General features: G+C 35.7%; 1 protein-coding gene across 7 annotated transcripts in view; it reads left to right on the plus strand.

Annotated features, from left to right (window-relative positions):
- LOC107225527 (centrosomal protein of 164 kDa) overlaps positions 1-16,253 on the plus strand; it is a 29,436-nt gene extending 13,183 nt beyond the window's left edge. The window contains exons 4-11 of one of the 7 annotated variants that reach the window (XR_006905035.1): positions 423-1,747; positions 2,255-2,580; positions 2,994-3,358; positions 3,604-3,794; positions 4,566-4,827; positions 4,911-5,105; positions 6,538-7,610; positions 16,241-16,253. Coding sequence is in view for 6 of the 7 variants with exons in the window: in XM_046743933.1 (XP_046599889.1) it covers positions 423-1,747; positions 2,255-2,580; positions 2,994-3,358; positions 3,604-3,794; positions 4,566-4,827; positions 4,911-5,105; positions 6,538-6,782 (2,909 nt within the window). In the remaining variant the exon portion in view is untranslated. Of the gene's footprint in view, positions 1-422; positions 1,748-2,254; positions 2,581-2,993; positions 3,359-3,603; positions 3,795-4,565; positions 4,828-4,910; positions 5,106-5,213; positions 5,622-6,537; positions 14,969-16,240 lie in introns of those variants that run through there. The other 6 variants (XM_046743937.1, XM_046743933.1, XM_046743935.1 and 3 more) reach the window with 6 other exon arrangements.
- Positions 16,254-18,666: the final 2,413 nt, after the last annotated feature.

Consider the following 18,666-nt stretch of genomic DNA (forward strand, 5'->3'; position numbering starts at 1 on the left):
TTCAAAATTTTCTAGCCAATGAAAATACTACTTTTCAGGATTTTAAATTCTTTTCGTTTTTAGATTGAATTGTATGTAATGTTTAAGGGTTTCGAAAGTTACAGGAATATTTGCAGTTCAACGACTTCTAATTTCAGGTCGACGAGTGATAGTTTTTTTGTAACATGTAAGAATCGTAGTGTTCAAAAAACAGGCTTCAGTACACATACAGAAATTGATTCTGTGACGGTTAATTTTTCTCCGTTGGCAATGTCAGCGACTAGGGAAAAAAATTAGCTGTTGCAAATCAGTTTCTGTATTTCTACATTAAAAATGATACTTGAATAACAGAATCAACCGAATTTAAAAAGCTTACAATTGATACGGTTAACACGATTTTCTTCCCATTTCGAATCAGCATCAAGCTTACGATCCGTTTACAGACGACAAGCCCGTAGAAGAAGAGCGTAAGAGCGTCCGATTCGACTTGGAGAAAGAAGTAGACGTGAAATTTACGTATTCGGGATCAGAGGAGGAGTGGGACACGGAATCGGACGAGCCCAATATGCGAATATCGGCGACTGTGACGATGAAGAATCTCATGAGCTTCGAGGGTGAGGATTTGGAATTAGAAAAATCGGCGCCAACCGATGTTGGCTCGTGTATGCAAGGCGAGTCAGTCGGCGATAAGCTCCCGGATTTGGAAGAACCGAAGAAGGATAATTTGGGTGAAAAGTCTAAGATGATATCAAAGCAGCCGAAGATCGTGGGAAAGAGATTTCTGGTTGAGAATGTAACGGAAAACGAGCACTTCAACCAAACGTCGAAAGACAAGTCGTGCAGCGATGCGACCGACGGCGGTGGCGACTACGTGCCAAGCAAGTTCGAGAACGTGAGGAATATCGACCTGCTCTCGAAGAGCGAAAATGAGAGCACGACGACCCTGAAGAGCACCGAGTCACGGTCCAGCATCCTCGACGAGATACGCAGGAGCAAGGAGATGATGCTTGAGTCGATGAAAAGGAGCGATATGCGGGCGAAGAACGAGCTCCAGAAGGAGAAGGACGACGCCTATCACCTGATGAAGATCAAGCTCGACCTTGAGTCGGCGAGGAACCAGCGAGAGAAGGCGAGGGCCAGGAGCCAGATGACGAAGAATTTTCAAGCGGTGAAATCGGCGGTAAGGAGAGAGCGTGAGAAGGAGATACAGGACCTGAAAGACGACTTCCAAATCAGGTACGAGGACACGAAGACTGAGTACGAGGCGATGTTCCTCGAGGAGAAAGGCTACCTCGAGGAGAACATTAAGGAGAGACTCGCCGAGCTCAGGGAGGATATGAAGCAGCGGGAACAGCTGGAGGTCCAGAACCTCGTCGCCGAGATGGACAAGACTCGAGTTGAGGAGCTGAACAACCTTCGTAGCGAGCTTGAGACCTGCTACGAAAAGGAGAAGCAGGAGATTCTGAAGAACTTGAGGGTTGAACTGGAGGAGAAGAAGCTGGAATTGCTCGAGCACAGAAATCGTGAGATCGAGAAGCTGAAGAGTGATTTTGAGAAGTCTTTGGAGGAGGAAAAGGCGTTGAAGCTCGTTGAACTCGATCTTGGAAAGCAGCACGCCGAGAAGGTCAAGGCCTTGAAGACCAAGCTGGAAAAGGAATTCGAAGACACTGTGATGGAGCTTCGTTTGCAGCAGAGGGAGAAGATATCCAAAGTAACCGAAGATCACGAGGTCAGCCTCGCCGAAATCTTACGGGATTTCAGAACGGAAGTAAGTTATCACAGCTTTCAAAAGTTACAAATGTGTAGAACTGATTGGAAATTTTTATCAATTTAATCCACTACTTAGAAGAATATTGTAACGGTGATCTACAATCGTATAATATTTGGACTGGAAAATGTTTCTTCTATTCAATTTCGTCTCTGCATCACATTCACTTTTCAGTCCACTGGATTCTTTGATCCTTATTGTAATTTTAAATTTGTTTGTCCAGTTCACTACATTCCTTCAGTTACACAAGGTTCTAATATCAATTTAATATTGTGCCCACATTATATTTTTGCAATAGTTACAAGAGAGTATAGTAAACGTGAAAACGTGGATTTTCTGGTTACAGCTAGAAATTCATATTTATTTTGTACCGCGAACTATATTTTTCGGCTATGGTAAAAAACGTCATTAATAAGGACTGTACAGCAGCCGCAACTAGACATTTTTCCACAAATGGAATAAGGTTCGGTATTCCTTGAGACGGTAACCGGAAAAATGCAATTTCAGGAAGATCTTGCGCGGAAGGAGTACAAGCAACGTTTGGAAGAAGTACGAGCTTCGTTTTCTCGAGACATCGAGAAAGAGATGAAGAAGCAAAGCGAACGTTTAGTTCGTCCTGACTCGATGGATTATGAGAAAATTCGTTGCGAGAAACGGCTGGTTGAGGACAAGTATAAAACGCTCAAAGAAAAGTACCTGAAATTAAAAAATGACGTACGACTAGCCGTGGAGTCAAGAAGCAGGAGGAAAGAGGCGAATGCCACTGCGTCGGAAACCGAAAGATCGACTTCCGCGAGGACTAAAACGGAACGCACCGAGTCTGTTGATCAAAAGTGAGTTCTTGCCTCGGTTTTCTTCTGAAAATTTATCGAGATTATTCGCTGGAGATTACATGAATTTGTAAAAATAACAGAGGGTCCGGGATTTTCCAAGTTCTCATGACAGTTATCCATACAGTTTTCACACAAATTAAATTACACGTTATCGTTGTTTTAGAACATTTTTCACGCCAAAAGCGAGTTCAGTGAATTCACGTGGCTGAGACATGATTCAGTAATATTTTGGGGTTGCGATTCAAGTATTTTTTCAACCTGCACCTGTACGAATGAACATCGTAGGGTAGTATATTCTAATTTTATTTTCTGCACCGCCATGATTAGCGTGTTTTCTTTTTACTTTACCTATTATCTCATCCCCATGCTGTTCGCCCTAATATCTGGCTATAGGCCTTAACTCAATATTGCAGAGCGCCGTTAAAAAAAACGCAATCCATAACAACGCTCTCGGAAAATGTAAGTCACAATGACAATGGCGCCGAGGAAAGTGACGGCCAGAAAATAGCGGGATTTTCAAAAACACCCAGTGCCCTGAAGCTCGCTCAGAGCAAATTAGAATCGGACGACACGACAACGGCGAGCGAACAAAATTCAAATCTATTAAAGAAGAAAAAGTTATTTACAAAGAAGGCGGCTAGTACATCGAAGTTGAACAACAACGTCGAGAATCCCGTCGAAAACATCAGGAAACAGCTCGAGAAGTTGGAAGACCTGGGGGACCAATTGCCAAGCAACGAGAATGCTTACACTTTGAGATATCCGTTCCAAGACCAAGGTATTTTTTTTTTTTTTATTTATTTTTATTTTTTTAAAATTTTTTTCTCTACAATTAATTAAAACAAAGAAAAAAGTATCATTTCTATCACAACCGTTTTTTAGATTTCTAATGGGTTGCGCTTACAGTACAAATGAATGACGGATTATTTGAACGAAAACTTGTACTCAGAAAAAAATCTGTCTTATGCCTTTAAATGTTGGAAACGTTATGCTTAAAAAAAAATTCCCGACTGCGCCTGTAAGCCGCAAGTCTTATTTCAGCGCCGGCGAACGCTTCATCGGACATAGAATTCTTCAGGCATCGAATCCACGTCGAGAGAGATTCCGTGAGGCGAGCCAGAGAGGCACTTCACCAGCAGAGAAATCTATTCCAGGGAAGACAGAGGGCTTGGAAGCAACGAAGCGTCAGGGCGACACTGGAGCAGCTGGTACAGGTGAAATTCAGTTTCCAATGAGCCACAGCAAGCAATTTATTTTCAAGTTTATAGAAGCACGTGATCTGAAAAAGACCAGTTCTGTAAATAGTTTAACGGATAAGCTCCAAAATTTTAGAATTGCTATGAGGTTTTAATTTCTCGAGAACAAGTCACCGGATTTCAATGAGTTTGGTCTCAATCGACGCGACTTTTCGAAACTTAGAATTGAATAGATTTTGAATTTGATAGGTTCAGTACTTTTTGAATTATTCAAATAACAACATTCGAAATAATAAATTAATACTGATGATACTTTGAGAATGTACGAATGCATTCGAATTAAAATGGTACCGTGAGGTTTTTTGGGTCGCTGATCACGAATCCAAGGTCAGACTTCAAAAATTTGTAATGGTGGATCCATTATAGTGGTTGAATATAAAAAAAAATCCTCATAATTTCATGTAATATGGTACTTGGGAGATTTTAAATCCTAAATCACGAATCTGAATTTGTAGTTCTAAATTCGAATTGGATAATGAAAAATTTTTTTTTCTGGATTTCGAATCTGCAGTTGAAAATCGGCGGTTCGAGGGCTAGCTCACGGCCAGCCTAAACCAGCTTGTTTCAAGATAAATCGTAACTCAAAAAGCTTTTTGAAAAACACCAAGCTTTCACGTTATTTGAACCATCATCCGGGAGTCAGATACAATTAATTCAAACTGAGAGGCAGACACTTGTTTCGTAAAAAATTATACAATAGTTAAATTTTAACATCAATCGTTCGAAAACTTGGGAGTCTCACCTGGTCTGCCTCTTCAACAGGAGGAACGCGAGTTATCGGACATGGAGGTTAGCTTGCACCGAACGCGGAGTCTCCTGGGGGAAAAGGTGATTCACTTGCGCCATCTAGAGCGATCCCTCGAGAGAGTCGCCAACGCGAAGAGGAACAAGAACGAGCAAACGGCAAAGAGCGACGAGTTAACGCTGAGTGACATCTCGAGCGCGAGTAGCGGATTCAGTTCGACCGATTTGGAAACCGACACTTTTATCGGTCAGTAAATTGTTCACCAGGTTTGTAGTTTTGCGAATTATTTGGCACATGTGTGCATTCAATGGTTATAACCGTGCGTGCAGGAAAGTCGGAGCACTATCAAGAATCGACGGAGATCATAGCCAGCCTCGAGAATCTCAATTCTGAGATTCGTGAGATATGGGGTGTGCTCAACAAAAGACAGGACAACAGTGTGCCACCTCCACCAACACTGATGTACTCGGATCTGAGGTGGCTACCTTATCAGCAGCTCACCACTCAGGCCAACAATGTCCCGGGTAATTGTTTAGCCGATTTATTATTTTGATAGGATCATTCGTCTGTTTTATACGGAATTTAAAAATTTGTCCGATATATGTTTCTGATTTAAGAGATATCTATTATAGATTTTCAACAACTCCGAAGCGTTTTGAAACGAAGCGTCGACATCCAAGCTTATGTTTTTATAATTCCAGTATCTTTTATTTATATATTTCTGAAAAGATCTTCGTAGCTTATAAATATGATAATTTGATAAATACTCAACGCACGATCATTACGCAATATAATTAGTGTAAGGATCGATTTTACGCCGACCAATTTCTTCAAAACTGCCGCAATTAAATATGCATCGTTCGAAACTCTTCAATTACTTAAGCATCCTGAAGCAAATTCAACTATCGGTTTTCTTTTACGGAACTTCGTCAACGTAATGATACGAAAGTGAAATCTATTTCATTGAATCCTGAACACTTGCATTGATATTTATAATTTTGTACCATATTCACTCAAAATAAAATTGAGATACATCAGAACATGGTTTTTTTCATACCATGCGTACAATATTCCATAAAATATTTCGTATCATTCACTCTCTCAGACTATGAGGAGAAGTTAAAATTCTCATAATTATTTATAACGACAATAATAACAATAATAGTAATTAATCATTTCATATATATCTCTCCTTACATCCTATACAACATAAGGATAAGTAATTTGAAAATATATGCCACTCAGGTCTGACCCAGTAAGCCTTGGGGGCCACCTCCACAATGGCACATGGGTTTCCAAAGTTTTTCACGAGCCTCGCGATCTTATGTATGAGCGCGTTGATATAATCCCGTCATTATATTCACAGTTTTTTATTATATCGCTATTGTGAAATTAGGGATCTCAAATATTCTACAGTTATGGTTCCCTGAGTAAAACTATATTTCTTCAACTGAAAATACTAATTTCGTACATTATTTATCACGGTATTCGAACTGCGATCAATAGTCTCCATAACATAACGTCTTTTTAATATCATACGGCGCACCGAAATGTATATAATAAAAACTTTTAAAACAATATTACGTAGCTTTCGAGCCGAAAAATGCGTCTCATAGTCTTTTTATCTCTACAACTATTTGAATCTGAAACACTCTCACTATTCTACACAAAATTAAATTCGAACGGGCATCAAACTACCGCCTCATTGTTAAACAACTACCAATCGTCACGTTCTAGGTACTCGATTTTAAAAAAATGTCGGAGGCTGGTGATTTCGACCTAGCGATAAATGATAGAAACAATAGTTTGCAAGCTGCATAATATTAATAAAAATCGTACATACAAATTTTCTTCTCCTTGGTCTTGTGTACTGTTTCACATAGCATTGAATTTGCGATACTCGAATACTGTATGAATCATTTTCACGATGATACAACATTTTTAACTTTCCAACAGCTTTTGGAACGCCGAACATCCAATCGAACATTTTGTCCCAGTTGACCGGTTCTCATCCACCAACGACTACAACCCAGAATATAATCGCTCAGTATGGGCCTACCAGCGGATATACGACCAGCGTTGGAAACGTCGAGAGGACGACGTCTAATCTCATGGAAAGAACCAGAAACCTAAGAGACTGGTTGCGGCAAGCGCGCGTCGAAAGTTCAGATCTAGTCAGCCCGGGTCAAGCAACCCTCTAGTTCTTATAAATTCTCGAAGGAAAGGGTATCAACTCATTTTCTACCCATTGCTCACCCGTTTGGTTCCAGTTCGTCAAAATTAGTGAAATTAATCTGGCAGCGTATGTTGACGATATTGATCCACTTCTTCTTCTTTTATATTAGATATCACTATTTATAATTCCTAATTGACGGACAAAAATAATGAAAATTGTCCGTAGAACGCTATTAGTTTTGTAAATCGGAGCACAACAAAATGTGGTGATTTAAGCACAGCTGTATTTAAAAATTACTGAAAATCTTGAACTTCGGCAGAACAGCACAATGGAAATTCAAGAGACTGATGGTGAAAAACTTGAAGCCCAGAAGGCCGAAGAATAAAATTCAACGCAACTGAAGCATTTGTTACTGTGATGCGAAATAGCGTGAGAAAAAAAAATTGTGTTACTGAAATGTCGCTGTTTGAAAACTGGAACCAATCGAAGGTTAGAAAAGGTTCGGATTGGGGGATTCGTACAGAGTAAAAACAATGAAAATCAGGATTTCCAAAATGTGTACGTGTGTTTTTTTCGTACCAATTGATCGTGAGAAACATTGTTCCAGATGCTTCATCTTTTTATACGTTTGCATTCATTCGTATTCTATTTAATTATAAAAAAATATTTTCTATTTTTTGACTTTCGTAAATGTTGACTCAACACGTTCTGACATCTCTACATTTTGATCATCTTTTGGTAAAGGTTAGTTAAATACTTCAAATATCAAGCTTGTACGTTTTTATGTAATAACTTGTCTTTACACGTGGATACGAGCTATTTGGGTATTCAAATATCCGAAGACAATTTCTCGGTATCCGGAACACAACACAAGTTCAAGCAATTTAAAAAACAGTTGTGTATTTTTGCAAATAAGTTTTATAAGACTGTGAGTTAGCTATAACTAACACGCAGCTGTAATACTTATAGTGCAACTATACTAACAAGAACCCCGAGTGAGAAAGGATAATTTAAGTATAAATCCAAATAAGCAGAGTGCTTTAACTATTCGAATAGTTTGAATAGTTTGGATAGTGCAGCTACCCGGGTACTCGAGTACTTGAACTATCCGGATACCCTAAAAAGTTATGACTTCTTCATAAGTAAGTGTTCACGACCTGAAGCTCTTGCGAAATAAGCACTTCAGAGTGACTCATACTCGACGTAAGATTATTATTCGAGCACCTATTCTGAGACCGGAACTCTGTTCGTTATGTTTCCTGATTTTTTCGAATCGGGATACATTTAGCTCGCGTAAATTTACGTTGAAATCGTCAATACTCAAAGTCACCAAGTTGTCAAGACGAAGTTTATCCGCTACTGTAATTTTTCATCTCTCAGTAAGAAAGCTGAGCTTCGTTAAGATGGGATGGAAAAACGGAACATTGAATAACGCGGCAAGCTTAAAAGGAGCTATGATCGCTTTTACCGACTGAGTGAAATTTTACTTATTTCGACTATCGTCAAAGCCTATGAATCACTCATGCAAAAATCCCACAGTTTGCGTTTCTCCAGATGTATCGCCGGAAAAATATCGAAAAAATTTTTTGGACTCATGTGAGGATAACTCCAGAAAATGATTTCCTGAAACAAGTGTCAATTTGATTACAGGAATAAATTTTTGGAATTATTGTTGCGTAAGACAAAACATTTTTGGACGCTTTTATTCCGCATTACATCTACAATGGCATCATCATTGCTTTTTTGCTTCAGTGATGCGTAAGCCTGTTTAATTGACTCAATAAGTGAAATTATACTCGGTCAGTAAATACTGGCTGTACCATCCTCTCAAACGATTATAAATGTGAATTTTAAACAGTAAAACTGTTTCGAGATGCAAAATCCGCAGACCGATTTGTTTCTAAAGTTCAATTATTTTTCTATTGTTCCTTAATTATTGCCGAGCAAATTGAAGACGAGATGAAGACTAATCCAGATATCTGAGGGATGGAAACGTCAAATTAGGAGAGGACGGTATACCGTATAGTTCCCTTGAATTTCCGGTCAATAATATATAATACATGATTGCTTAACTTGGGGCATACATGGTCGTCAACATCGTGGAACGGGAAAACGCCAACTCATTTATTTATTATGAAAAATTAATCAAGACCAGTTGTAGCTGTATACATATACATATGTACTGCGGTAATATACATTTTTCAAATAATTAGGAGCTGTAGACTTATATGGAGAAAACTTTCTGCCAAAGAAATCATTTTAAAATATAAGCTTGGTAGGTAAATTTTTCTGATTTTTTACCTACGTATCCGCTTAACATTATAAAAAAAAATTTATTTTCTTTTCGCGAATATCGTTGGTTTCAATTTCCATTGTGAATCTTGGATGTATATTGTATAATTCTTCTGTTATTATTGATTGTCTTCTAGTTTTTTTCGAAATAAAGGAAACTTACGTATATAACTTTATGAATTTAAAAAATGGTACAGAAATTTAAATGAATAAAAGCAGAAATACGTTGATAAAATGAAAAGAGATTACAAGGAAGATGATTTAGTGTTTTAATTTTATTCTTTAGAGAAATGCTGAACATATTTTTTCCAAACATATTTTTTATTGCTTATTACCGCCGTTATATAACCATTAGAATAGCCATTGATCAGACGAAAAAATCGCACAAATAGTAAAACTGGCGCCATTTCGTGAATACGTATACAATACGTATTATACGTATATAAAATAGGTATAAATAAGCATAAATCAATAGCGTCGATCGTTCACAGCACTAAAATACTTCCCAATTCCTACCTCTTTGCTTGTTGCAAATAACATATTAATAATCATAATGATATTACAAAATAACAACAACAATAATAATAATAATAGTAATAATACTTACTTCAAAACTCAATTCTCAATTAAAACCGTTGCGTGGGTTTTACTAGAAATATGTGTAATAATATATCTAGATCATATCACCGGCCGATTGGGTGTCGAATCTAGTCAGCGGGCGTTCCTTCAAAATACTCATTCGGCCATATATTTATAGCAATAAACGGTTTGATTGATTTAGTTTTTATAGTATCGTGATCAAAGCTCTGTAACAGCATGGATTCGATAATGATAGACCAGACAAGTTGAACTTTTTGATGGGTTGAAGGAATTCGTTGAAGGAAAAAAGGGAAAACGTCATAGTAAATTCTTTGAGAATTTTGCGATGGGGTTAACGATTTTTGAAATCCGGTGTAAATCGATGTTACGAGATCTTCGACGCAACCTGAGTGAATTCTTGTTAAGTTTTTTGAAATTCAGTAAGAGTTGTAGAATCTCATTTGATCTTTCAAGAAGTCCGAAGTGTGGTGTTGAAGTATGAAGTATGAAATCACATGGAATTTCAAAATTGTCATACGAGATTTTATGAAATTTGTAAAATTTTACAAAATTTTATGGAACGTCTGATATACGGTTTGAAACTTGTGCAGTCAAGACTTGTGAGAAATCTGATAAAAATTAATATCAACTCCTCAAGTCCTCGTGAAATTTGGTGAAATTTTGTAAAATATTGCAAAATCGCAGTTATAGTTAATCAATACAAATCTTTGATCAGTCCTGAAATGGAAAACGATAAACGCAGTTTTTCAAAGTTTGATTAACCCTTCTGTAATTTGACAAAGTTAATATTTTCCCATTTTTCCGAGTGCGTGAACACTCCTTTTCTTTCTATTTTAAACCGAGAAAAAATTTTGTCACGTTTCTTTTACTAATCAAATGCGTATAGGCCCTCCTAAAAACGAGCATTCTACGGTAGAAGACATTCCATGTCTCTGATAGAGACGGAAATTCTCGTCAAATACGCTCGTATTAAAAAGCCCAGTATAATAAAAGTAAATATATTATTATATATATCGAAGACTAAAAAGCTTTATCATTGGTTGTAGAGACGAGCGAAGGTCAAATTTATTATATACGAGCTTTAAACGAATGGCGTGAGTTTAACGTAAAAGTTTTTGAGGCACGGAACCGCGCGATCCCGCGATTGATTCATATTTATTGTAGGTAGGTGTAGCAAAACGGCGACTTTGTCGCGATATGATAACGAAGCGTCGATAAGTCTTTTATCGCGCGATCGATATTATTATACACGTATAATACAATATATTATATATATAAACTTGGAATTTTTGCAGATTGAAAATGTCCATTGTAAATAATAAAAAGCATATTATATACATATAATATATAGGGGGTAGTCCATCCCATTTCCACCTGGGTCGGACCCTTGACCTCTCGGATTGGGCGCGACATTTTTTATATGATTGTTCTCACTTTGAAAGGCACTCGAATTTTTTATTTTACATTTTTGGGACTCGATTTGAATTTTCTATAATTTTTTGAAAGGATTTTATCAATCGACACAATTTAAAAATCTGTAAAAATTCTGAGGAATCACGTATGTCAGCTATAAAAATTTTTAAGCTTGCAGCCGGAGTGGAGATATTTTTTCTTCTTACCTTTTTCAAGCTTTTTCCAAAAAATAACGCTCAAGAAATTAGTAGTGGGAGTCATTTTACTATGGATGGTTGCTGAAAAATTATCGTATCTGAACAATTTTACCGATTTTTTTGCAAAAGATACTTTTCTCCTTTATTTTGCTATTAAAAAAAGCTGCAAATGGTAAAGTAGTTCTAAAAAGTATGTTAAAATTTTTCAGCAGCCATCCATAATAAAATGACTACCATTTCTAATTTTTTAAACAATTTTTTTTTCCGGAAAAACGTTCCAAGCAGTAAGATGGAATCTTCTCACTTCGGCGCTAACAATAAGCTTAGAAATGTTGACCTCTGACACGCGATTTTTGAGATTTTTTTCAGATTATTAAGTTTTAAACAATTGTAGAAAATTCAAATCGGTCCCAAAAAATATATAAAAAGAAAAAAGACTGCCCTTCGAAGTGAGAATAATCACATAACAAATCAAGGCGCGGGCCCAATCTAAGAGGTCAAGGGTCAGACCCAGGGCGAAATGATATGGACTGCCTCATACACTACTTATATTTATTGTGCGTATGTGTTACTATGTATGCATATTATAAGTCTGTAGTGTAATAGTTGATTGAATGATAAAAATTTGTTAATATGAAAATCTTTTCGATGTTGATGATTTTGTTACGAGGGTAAGCTATAGCTTATATGCAATACGCGATTATACATACATATATAATATTATATATATATATATAGATACATTGTAATATATATTCAAAGTTATTTTATACGTATTTTTAAATATTATTTAATATTACAAAATTCGAATATTTTTCACTGATCATTTCATTATACAGTGTTGTGATATTTAATATGATTTACAATGTCTTGCTGATCTCTTAAGTATTACGATACGAATATAATAATATTATAATTTATCTATTTCATACAATATATTATAAATTATCCAAGGTATTCCATATACCTGTAATTTGTAGTATATTACAATGTACGTAATACAATTATAATACATTCGTCGATGTGTGAATCATGTGAGGATGTCATATCTATGCGTAACGATGAATTCTGGGAATTATACCAAGATGGCAAATTCAGTGGAGATATAGCCAGCTGCAATGGGAAAGGGCTGGAGCGTGGTGGTAAATGTATTCAATACACGATATGATACTTGCCGGATTTATACATACATATATGGGGCATTCCGTCACATCACGGTGGAGATTCTACGTCGATGTCTCAGACTGGCTTTATAATTTCTTTTCGTAAAAGTACAGGATGAAAAACGCAATCGCAATTTTTTTATGATTTAAAAACTTGAAGAAAAAAAAAAAAAACTCCACTTTGCAAATAATTAAAAATTCAGAACAATCTTATAAACTATATCGAAATCTTTGATACTTTTTAAAAGGTGGAGATTTCGTGACTTCGAAAGATAAATAGGAAGAATGAAGGAAAAGAAGATTATTATTATTGGATTGCATTTTCGACATAAGAATGAACATAAAAGCTTATTTTAATATCTCTCTTAAGGAGATATTTTTCGGCACTTATTATAACGAGCTTTTGTGTTCCTTCATATGTCAAAAATGCGATCCAATAATAATAATTTTCTTTTTCTTTTTTCGTTCTCCTTATTTATCTTCTGAAGTTATGAAATCTCAATCTTTTAATAGGTGTCGAAGATTTTGTTTTACTTTCTAAGATTTTTCTGAAATCTTTCAGGTTTTAGAAAGTGGGTCTTACTTCAAGTTTTTTAATCATACTAGAGATACGCTGGATCCGAAAATTCTGAAAAAAATTACGATCGCGTTTTTCGTCGTCTATATACTTTCCACAAAATGATTACAAAGCCAATCTGAGATTTCGACGTAGAATCTTGATCGTAATGTCATGGAATGTCCCATACACACGCACACACACACACACGCACACACAATGATTATGCATTTGCCGGGAACAAAAAGTGCCTTTTGGTTTGTCAAAATGATGATCTCTGTATTGCGTGGTAGAGTATTTTTTTAAATTTAATTAAATGTATGACGCAAGCTCTGATTAATATTGAAGCGATGAAACGAATCTGCCATCTTGTGCAATTTTTCTTAAATTCACTATTACGTTGCGTTTGTGACCCGTGGCCGTTGTTTAAATCGAACAACGATCGATGAAAAAAATGCCAAATCTATGCAGTATAATCAATTCCACCGCTACACGTCTGTAAATTGTTTGAATATTTTTATCTGGTAGGTATTTTCAATTAACATGATTGCTACATTCCCATTATATACAATGAAATGCCAAATATATATTAATAAGGCAAATATTTGAGTGAAGAATGAATTGTTCAGACGCATTTCCATCAATCTATTATCCGCGCACTGTTTATCTCCGTGCGTGCGTCTTTATTGTTATTTAAACTTACAGATGAGAAATTTGAAAGAAAAATTTCAAACGATGATACACATATACATATATATATATACGTAAATGTAACAATAACGGTTCGATTATTTCGAAAATAATATACCTACAGTACTAAGAAGACTTGAAATATTGAACTGGGCATTTTATTTCTCAGTTAATATTTTGTTTCCCCTCATGCCGCATACACAAATATACGGCTAAATGTATACGCGAAGCAAATTAACAATAATGTTGAAATTAGGAATACCATATAGACACGATAATAATTGCGGGATATTCGTACTTGAACTGAAGAGCCGTAATATGTAGATATTTAATTTAAATTATGTGTACGACTGAAAGCTGTAGAGCAGTAAAAGCTACGTACTTTTGTCCGATGAAAAGATATATGTAAGATATACACAATATATATACATGCGTATATTAATACATATATTATATTATAGATAATATTATAGCTATTAAAACGAAAGACTATATATTGAAGAAATTGAGTCGTTCTTATTAAATCGTATAAAATGTTTAGGAGAGTATTTTTATCATATTTTTGGGTTCACGTCAAATGATATTCGAAAATTAAACCGTAGCACCGTCCTTGTATAACGTGACGCTAGCATCTTCCTTCCCTGTAGAATACCCTACATTTTTAATATTTGATTATTTTTCGAAGAGATGAAAGCTCGAGCGTAGAATTCTGATTATTCAAAATGTTACCGTTTACTATGGGGAAAATTTCAACAATCGACCGATTTTGGTATTATTGTAAAAATTTACTATATGCAACTGCCATTGATCAACGATACGAGACATGAAAAATTCCCGACGCATGGAAATAGAAACCAGAAATCATCTGCCGTGAAACATAATTTTGTTAAATTTTTTATACAAACTATTCGTTTTTCGGTATAGATAAAAATGTTTCATAATTAAGACAGTTTTGTGTGTATATAATGTCCCGATTTTGGACACAGAAATATTTTGTTTATTGTTGAATTTTTCAAGTCCTTGCTACATTGATTATAAAATACCAAAATGGAGAATTTAAACCTTGAATATAATTTTTTCAGAATTTGTGATTTTTAGAGCCGAATACCTACAAAAGAAATCGAAATATGCAAATACGAAATGGACTTATATTAATGCCCTTTCTCGATAGGATGATCGATGGACTCTTTCATATTGTATATACGTATATATAATAAAAATGTTTACCTTCCTAACCCTGAAACAAATATTGTATCAATTGTGTATTAACACTCAGTAATAAATTGTAATGTTGAAATTATTTTTCGTCGTTAAATCTTGTCATCGTAGAATGTGAAGGTGAAATGAAAAAATCTCAAAATAATTTACAAGTAATCTCGTTGCGGCAGTGTGAATTTTGTTTTGAAATATGGCTGAAGACTGTGCAATATTTTCGTGAAATTTCGTAGAGCAAGTTGGAAAAATTACGAATGCATAATATTTTTTTCGGAGTATATATTCAGCGGATACAGCAGCATATTTCACCGCAGAAACTGATTCTCAATCAAGACGATTCGGAAATATATAAAGAAACAATCGTGAAGAATAGTTTCGCAAAGATTCCATGAATTGGACACATATTTTTTTTACAGCAAGTTAAGAAAATCGCTACAATAAACTCAACTGGAATATTCGGTTTGAAAGAACGATATTGAAATATTTTAGTGTAGAATTCGTACTAGGAATGAGTATTATTTTCAAAATTTTATACGATCTTGAACAAGAAATTAGAAGGATTCATCAGGAGGAAATTCTTGCAAATAAATAAGGTATATTCGAATTCAAATTGGTCGTTATACACAATAATGTATTGAAAAATTTCAAATTGTTTCTGATATATCATTGCTGAAAATTGTTTTAAAACGTTACTCTTGAAGAAAATATTTTTTTTTTATTTTTTCTTATGGATACTGGATTTTCACGCAGACGTAGAATACCATGGTTGTAAGATGAAAAGTCTTAAATTTCGACCTGTTCATCTCCGAGATCCTTTATCTATTATCGGTGTTTTTATGACATTTTTTGTTATAACGAAAATCCCTTATCCTTTATTGATCATCGGTTTTATACAAATATTTGTTGCTAAAATTAAATCGATGGCATGGAATAAATGTTTTCTGCGAGAGGAAGGTAAAGTGCCTCATGGTTTGTTGCTGTTCAAGAATTTGCAGAAAACGAATTCATAGAATGAATTGAATTACTTAAGCTTAAATTCGGAAGAAAGAAGAATGCATACAAATCACATCTCTGGTGTTATGAAAACTTCACTACGGCCTTTGTCAAATATGAATAGGATGAAGCTACGAGAAAAGAAAACGAAGCAGTTTTACCTAAAAACAAACTATGCAAAATTGTTGGCTGAGTAAACAATCGTTGGAGGTATTAATTGACCCAACATAACTACCAAGTACAAAATACAAATCTGATGATTTAATTGAACGATAGAATGTGAGTCCTGTAGGGAAAAGTTTTGCATAGGGAATCTTAGGGAAGTATGATAAGTTGAAATTTCATCATTTTAATATTTCTTCAGGATTCCTTGTTATCTTGCTGAATTACTTTTGTCCTCATTTAACCATAATAGGTCACATCTCAGTAGAACCGCTGAACGTTTACACGGGGTGAAATTCACCGCAGCTCCAGAAAAGTGATATCCTGCTTCAAGAATTAGTTCTAATAATCTGAAAAAAATATCTAGTCATTGGTTAAGAACCGCAGAAAAAACTCTCAGAGTTTTCCTAACCAAAATTGATTGTTTTAATATTGTATAACATCAATGAAGTTGAAGTAAAACCGAAAAATAATTTACGGAAATTTCTTTTGATTTTTGCTTAGTTTTGATATATCTAGAATACCACGCCTTGCGAATCAGCTTTCCAGACAGAGATGAATGATGAATTTTAAGGACTGCATTATCGTTGTTGAATACTCTATGCCTCATGGGAAAAGAAAATCTGTAACGATAAAATTGATGCACCGGATCATGGTCGACTTTAAATTTCCAAATGTCCTACCATTTCCGAACACGTCCAACCATCCTATTTACCGATATTACTGGATTAGCTATGATATGAAAAGAGAAGAATTATTCATTTCGAAATGGGATTCTATTCGACGCGCGCTCCATGTATTCCATAACATTAGTATTCGTAATTATTCCAATAACTTTTCATTTGCTCTCTCGATCTTGAATTTTCATAGGCACAGAATCAAAACGCTGTTTTAGCTGGTCGCAAGTGAAGTATCTGCGTTGGGTGGAGGAGCAGAATTTATTTTTCGAAAAGTATTCGGATGGAAAAAATTCGGAGTAACTGTAATACATCACGGATGCGCTAATTTTGAACGAGATGAAATGGATGCTTCGTATATGAGACAGTATTTAACGCTGCGTAGTGATTTAAAGACCTAAAAAGGTGATAGGGAGAGAAAGAACGAAGCTTCTCAACACTTCGAGTGTATTTTAACACACATTTGAAAGATACGAGCGAAATTTTTCGTCATCCAACTGTCGCAGAACGGCAGCGTTATCAGCCGACCCGTTCACTGAAGAATATGTCTTCAGTCAACGGCTGACCACGGAAGGGCCTGGCCGCTTGAGTCTGGAATCGGCAGGACAGATGAAGTGTGTATTTCTTGTATGAAATGTGAAAACTAAAATCATTGTACATCATATCATATCATCATACGTCATACATCATACATCATACATCATACATCATCATACCTAGTATTACAGTTCGAAACCAAAGTTTGAATTTTCGGATGTTCGGAAAGTGACGTCACCAATCTAAAATCGGCTAGCCGAGTTCCTCAGTCGGGTAACAACCGCGCAGTAGAGCGGACGGTTGAGAGTCGCGCTCCGCAAATTTCGAGTACGGGTTCTCAACCTCCCGGATCTCGCGCTTCGGGTCCGCTACGCGGTGAAACTCGACTTCCGGGATAAGCGCTCCGTGGTTCCTGGTTCATGTTTACCATAAATTATTCCAATTCGTTTTTCGCGCAAGCCCAAATTCAGTAGCTGTCAGTGCGCTAATAAAATTTCCATAACTTTATATTCTTCTCATAATCTTTTTGGTAAAATATGTCGATAAAAAAATTATATTAAACCTTATTTACATTATTTTTGATTTGTTCTCGTGCTGAAAATATTTATTAGTATTCGAGGTATAACTCGAGGTAGTTGGCGGTGGTCGTTGGGGGTGGTTGGGGTGGTTGCGGGTAATCAAGGTGATTCAGGAGGAGGAGGACGAGGATTTGTGCTCGGTGAGTAAAAGACTTTTATAATATTTCCTGGCAATTGTAATGACATTTCATCTGAAATATTACAAACTTGTCACGTTTACAATAAATTATGTCAATTCATTTTTCCTGCAAGCACATATTCAGTAGCTACGAATGAGCTTATACAATTTATTACATTACAAAATTAATTAATTAATCAATGACTCAATTACATTAAACCTTACACAATATTTTCGATGTGTTCTTATACTGGAAATATTTATTACTATTCGAGGAACAACCTGAGCTGGTTATCGGTGGTTGTTCGAGGTAGTTAAAGGTGGTCGGAGGTGGACGAGGAGGAGGACGAGGAGGACGAGGATTTGTGCTCGGTGAGTAGAACACTTTTATAATATTTGATGGCAATTGTAATTATATTTCATCTGAAATATTACAAACTTGTCACGTTTACAATAAATTATTTCAATTCATTTTCCGTGCAAGCACATATTCAGTAGCTATGAATAATCTTATACAATTTATTATAATAATAATTAATTAGGTAATTACATTAATTTTTACACAATATTTTTGATGTGTTCCTATACTAGAAATATTTATTACTATTCCAGGTATAACCCGAGGTGGTCGGAGGTGGCCGAGGAGGAGGACGAGGTGGACGAGGCGGAGGCGGGGTGGGTCATGGGAGCGGTGAGGACGGAAGGGGGAGGGGAAGGG

The sequence above is a fragment of the Neodiprion lecontei genome, chromosome 6 (assembly GCF_021901455.1).
Source record: "Neodiprion lecontei isolate iyNeoLeco1 chromosome 6, iyNeoLeco1.1, whole genome shotgun sequence".
Taxonomy (NCBI): Eukaryota; Metazoa; Arthropoda; class Insecta; order Hymenoptera; family Diprionidae; genus Neodiprion; species Neodiprion lecontei.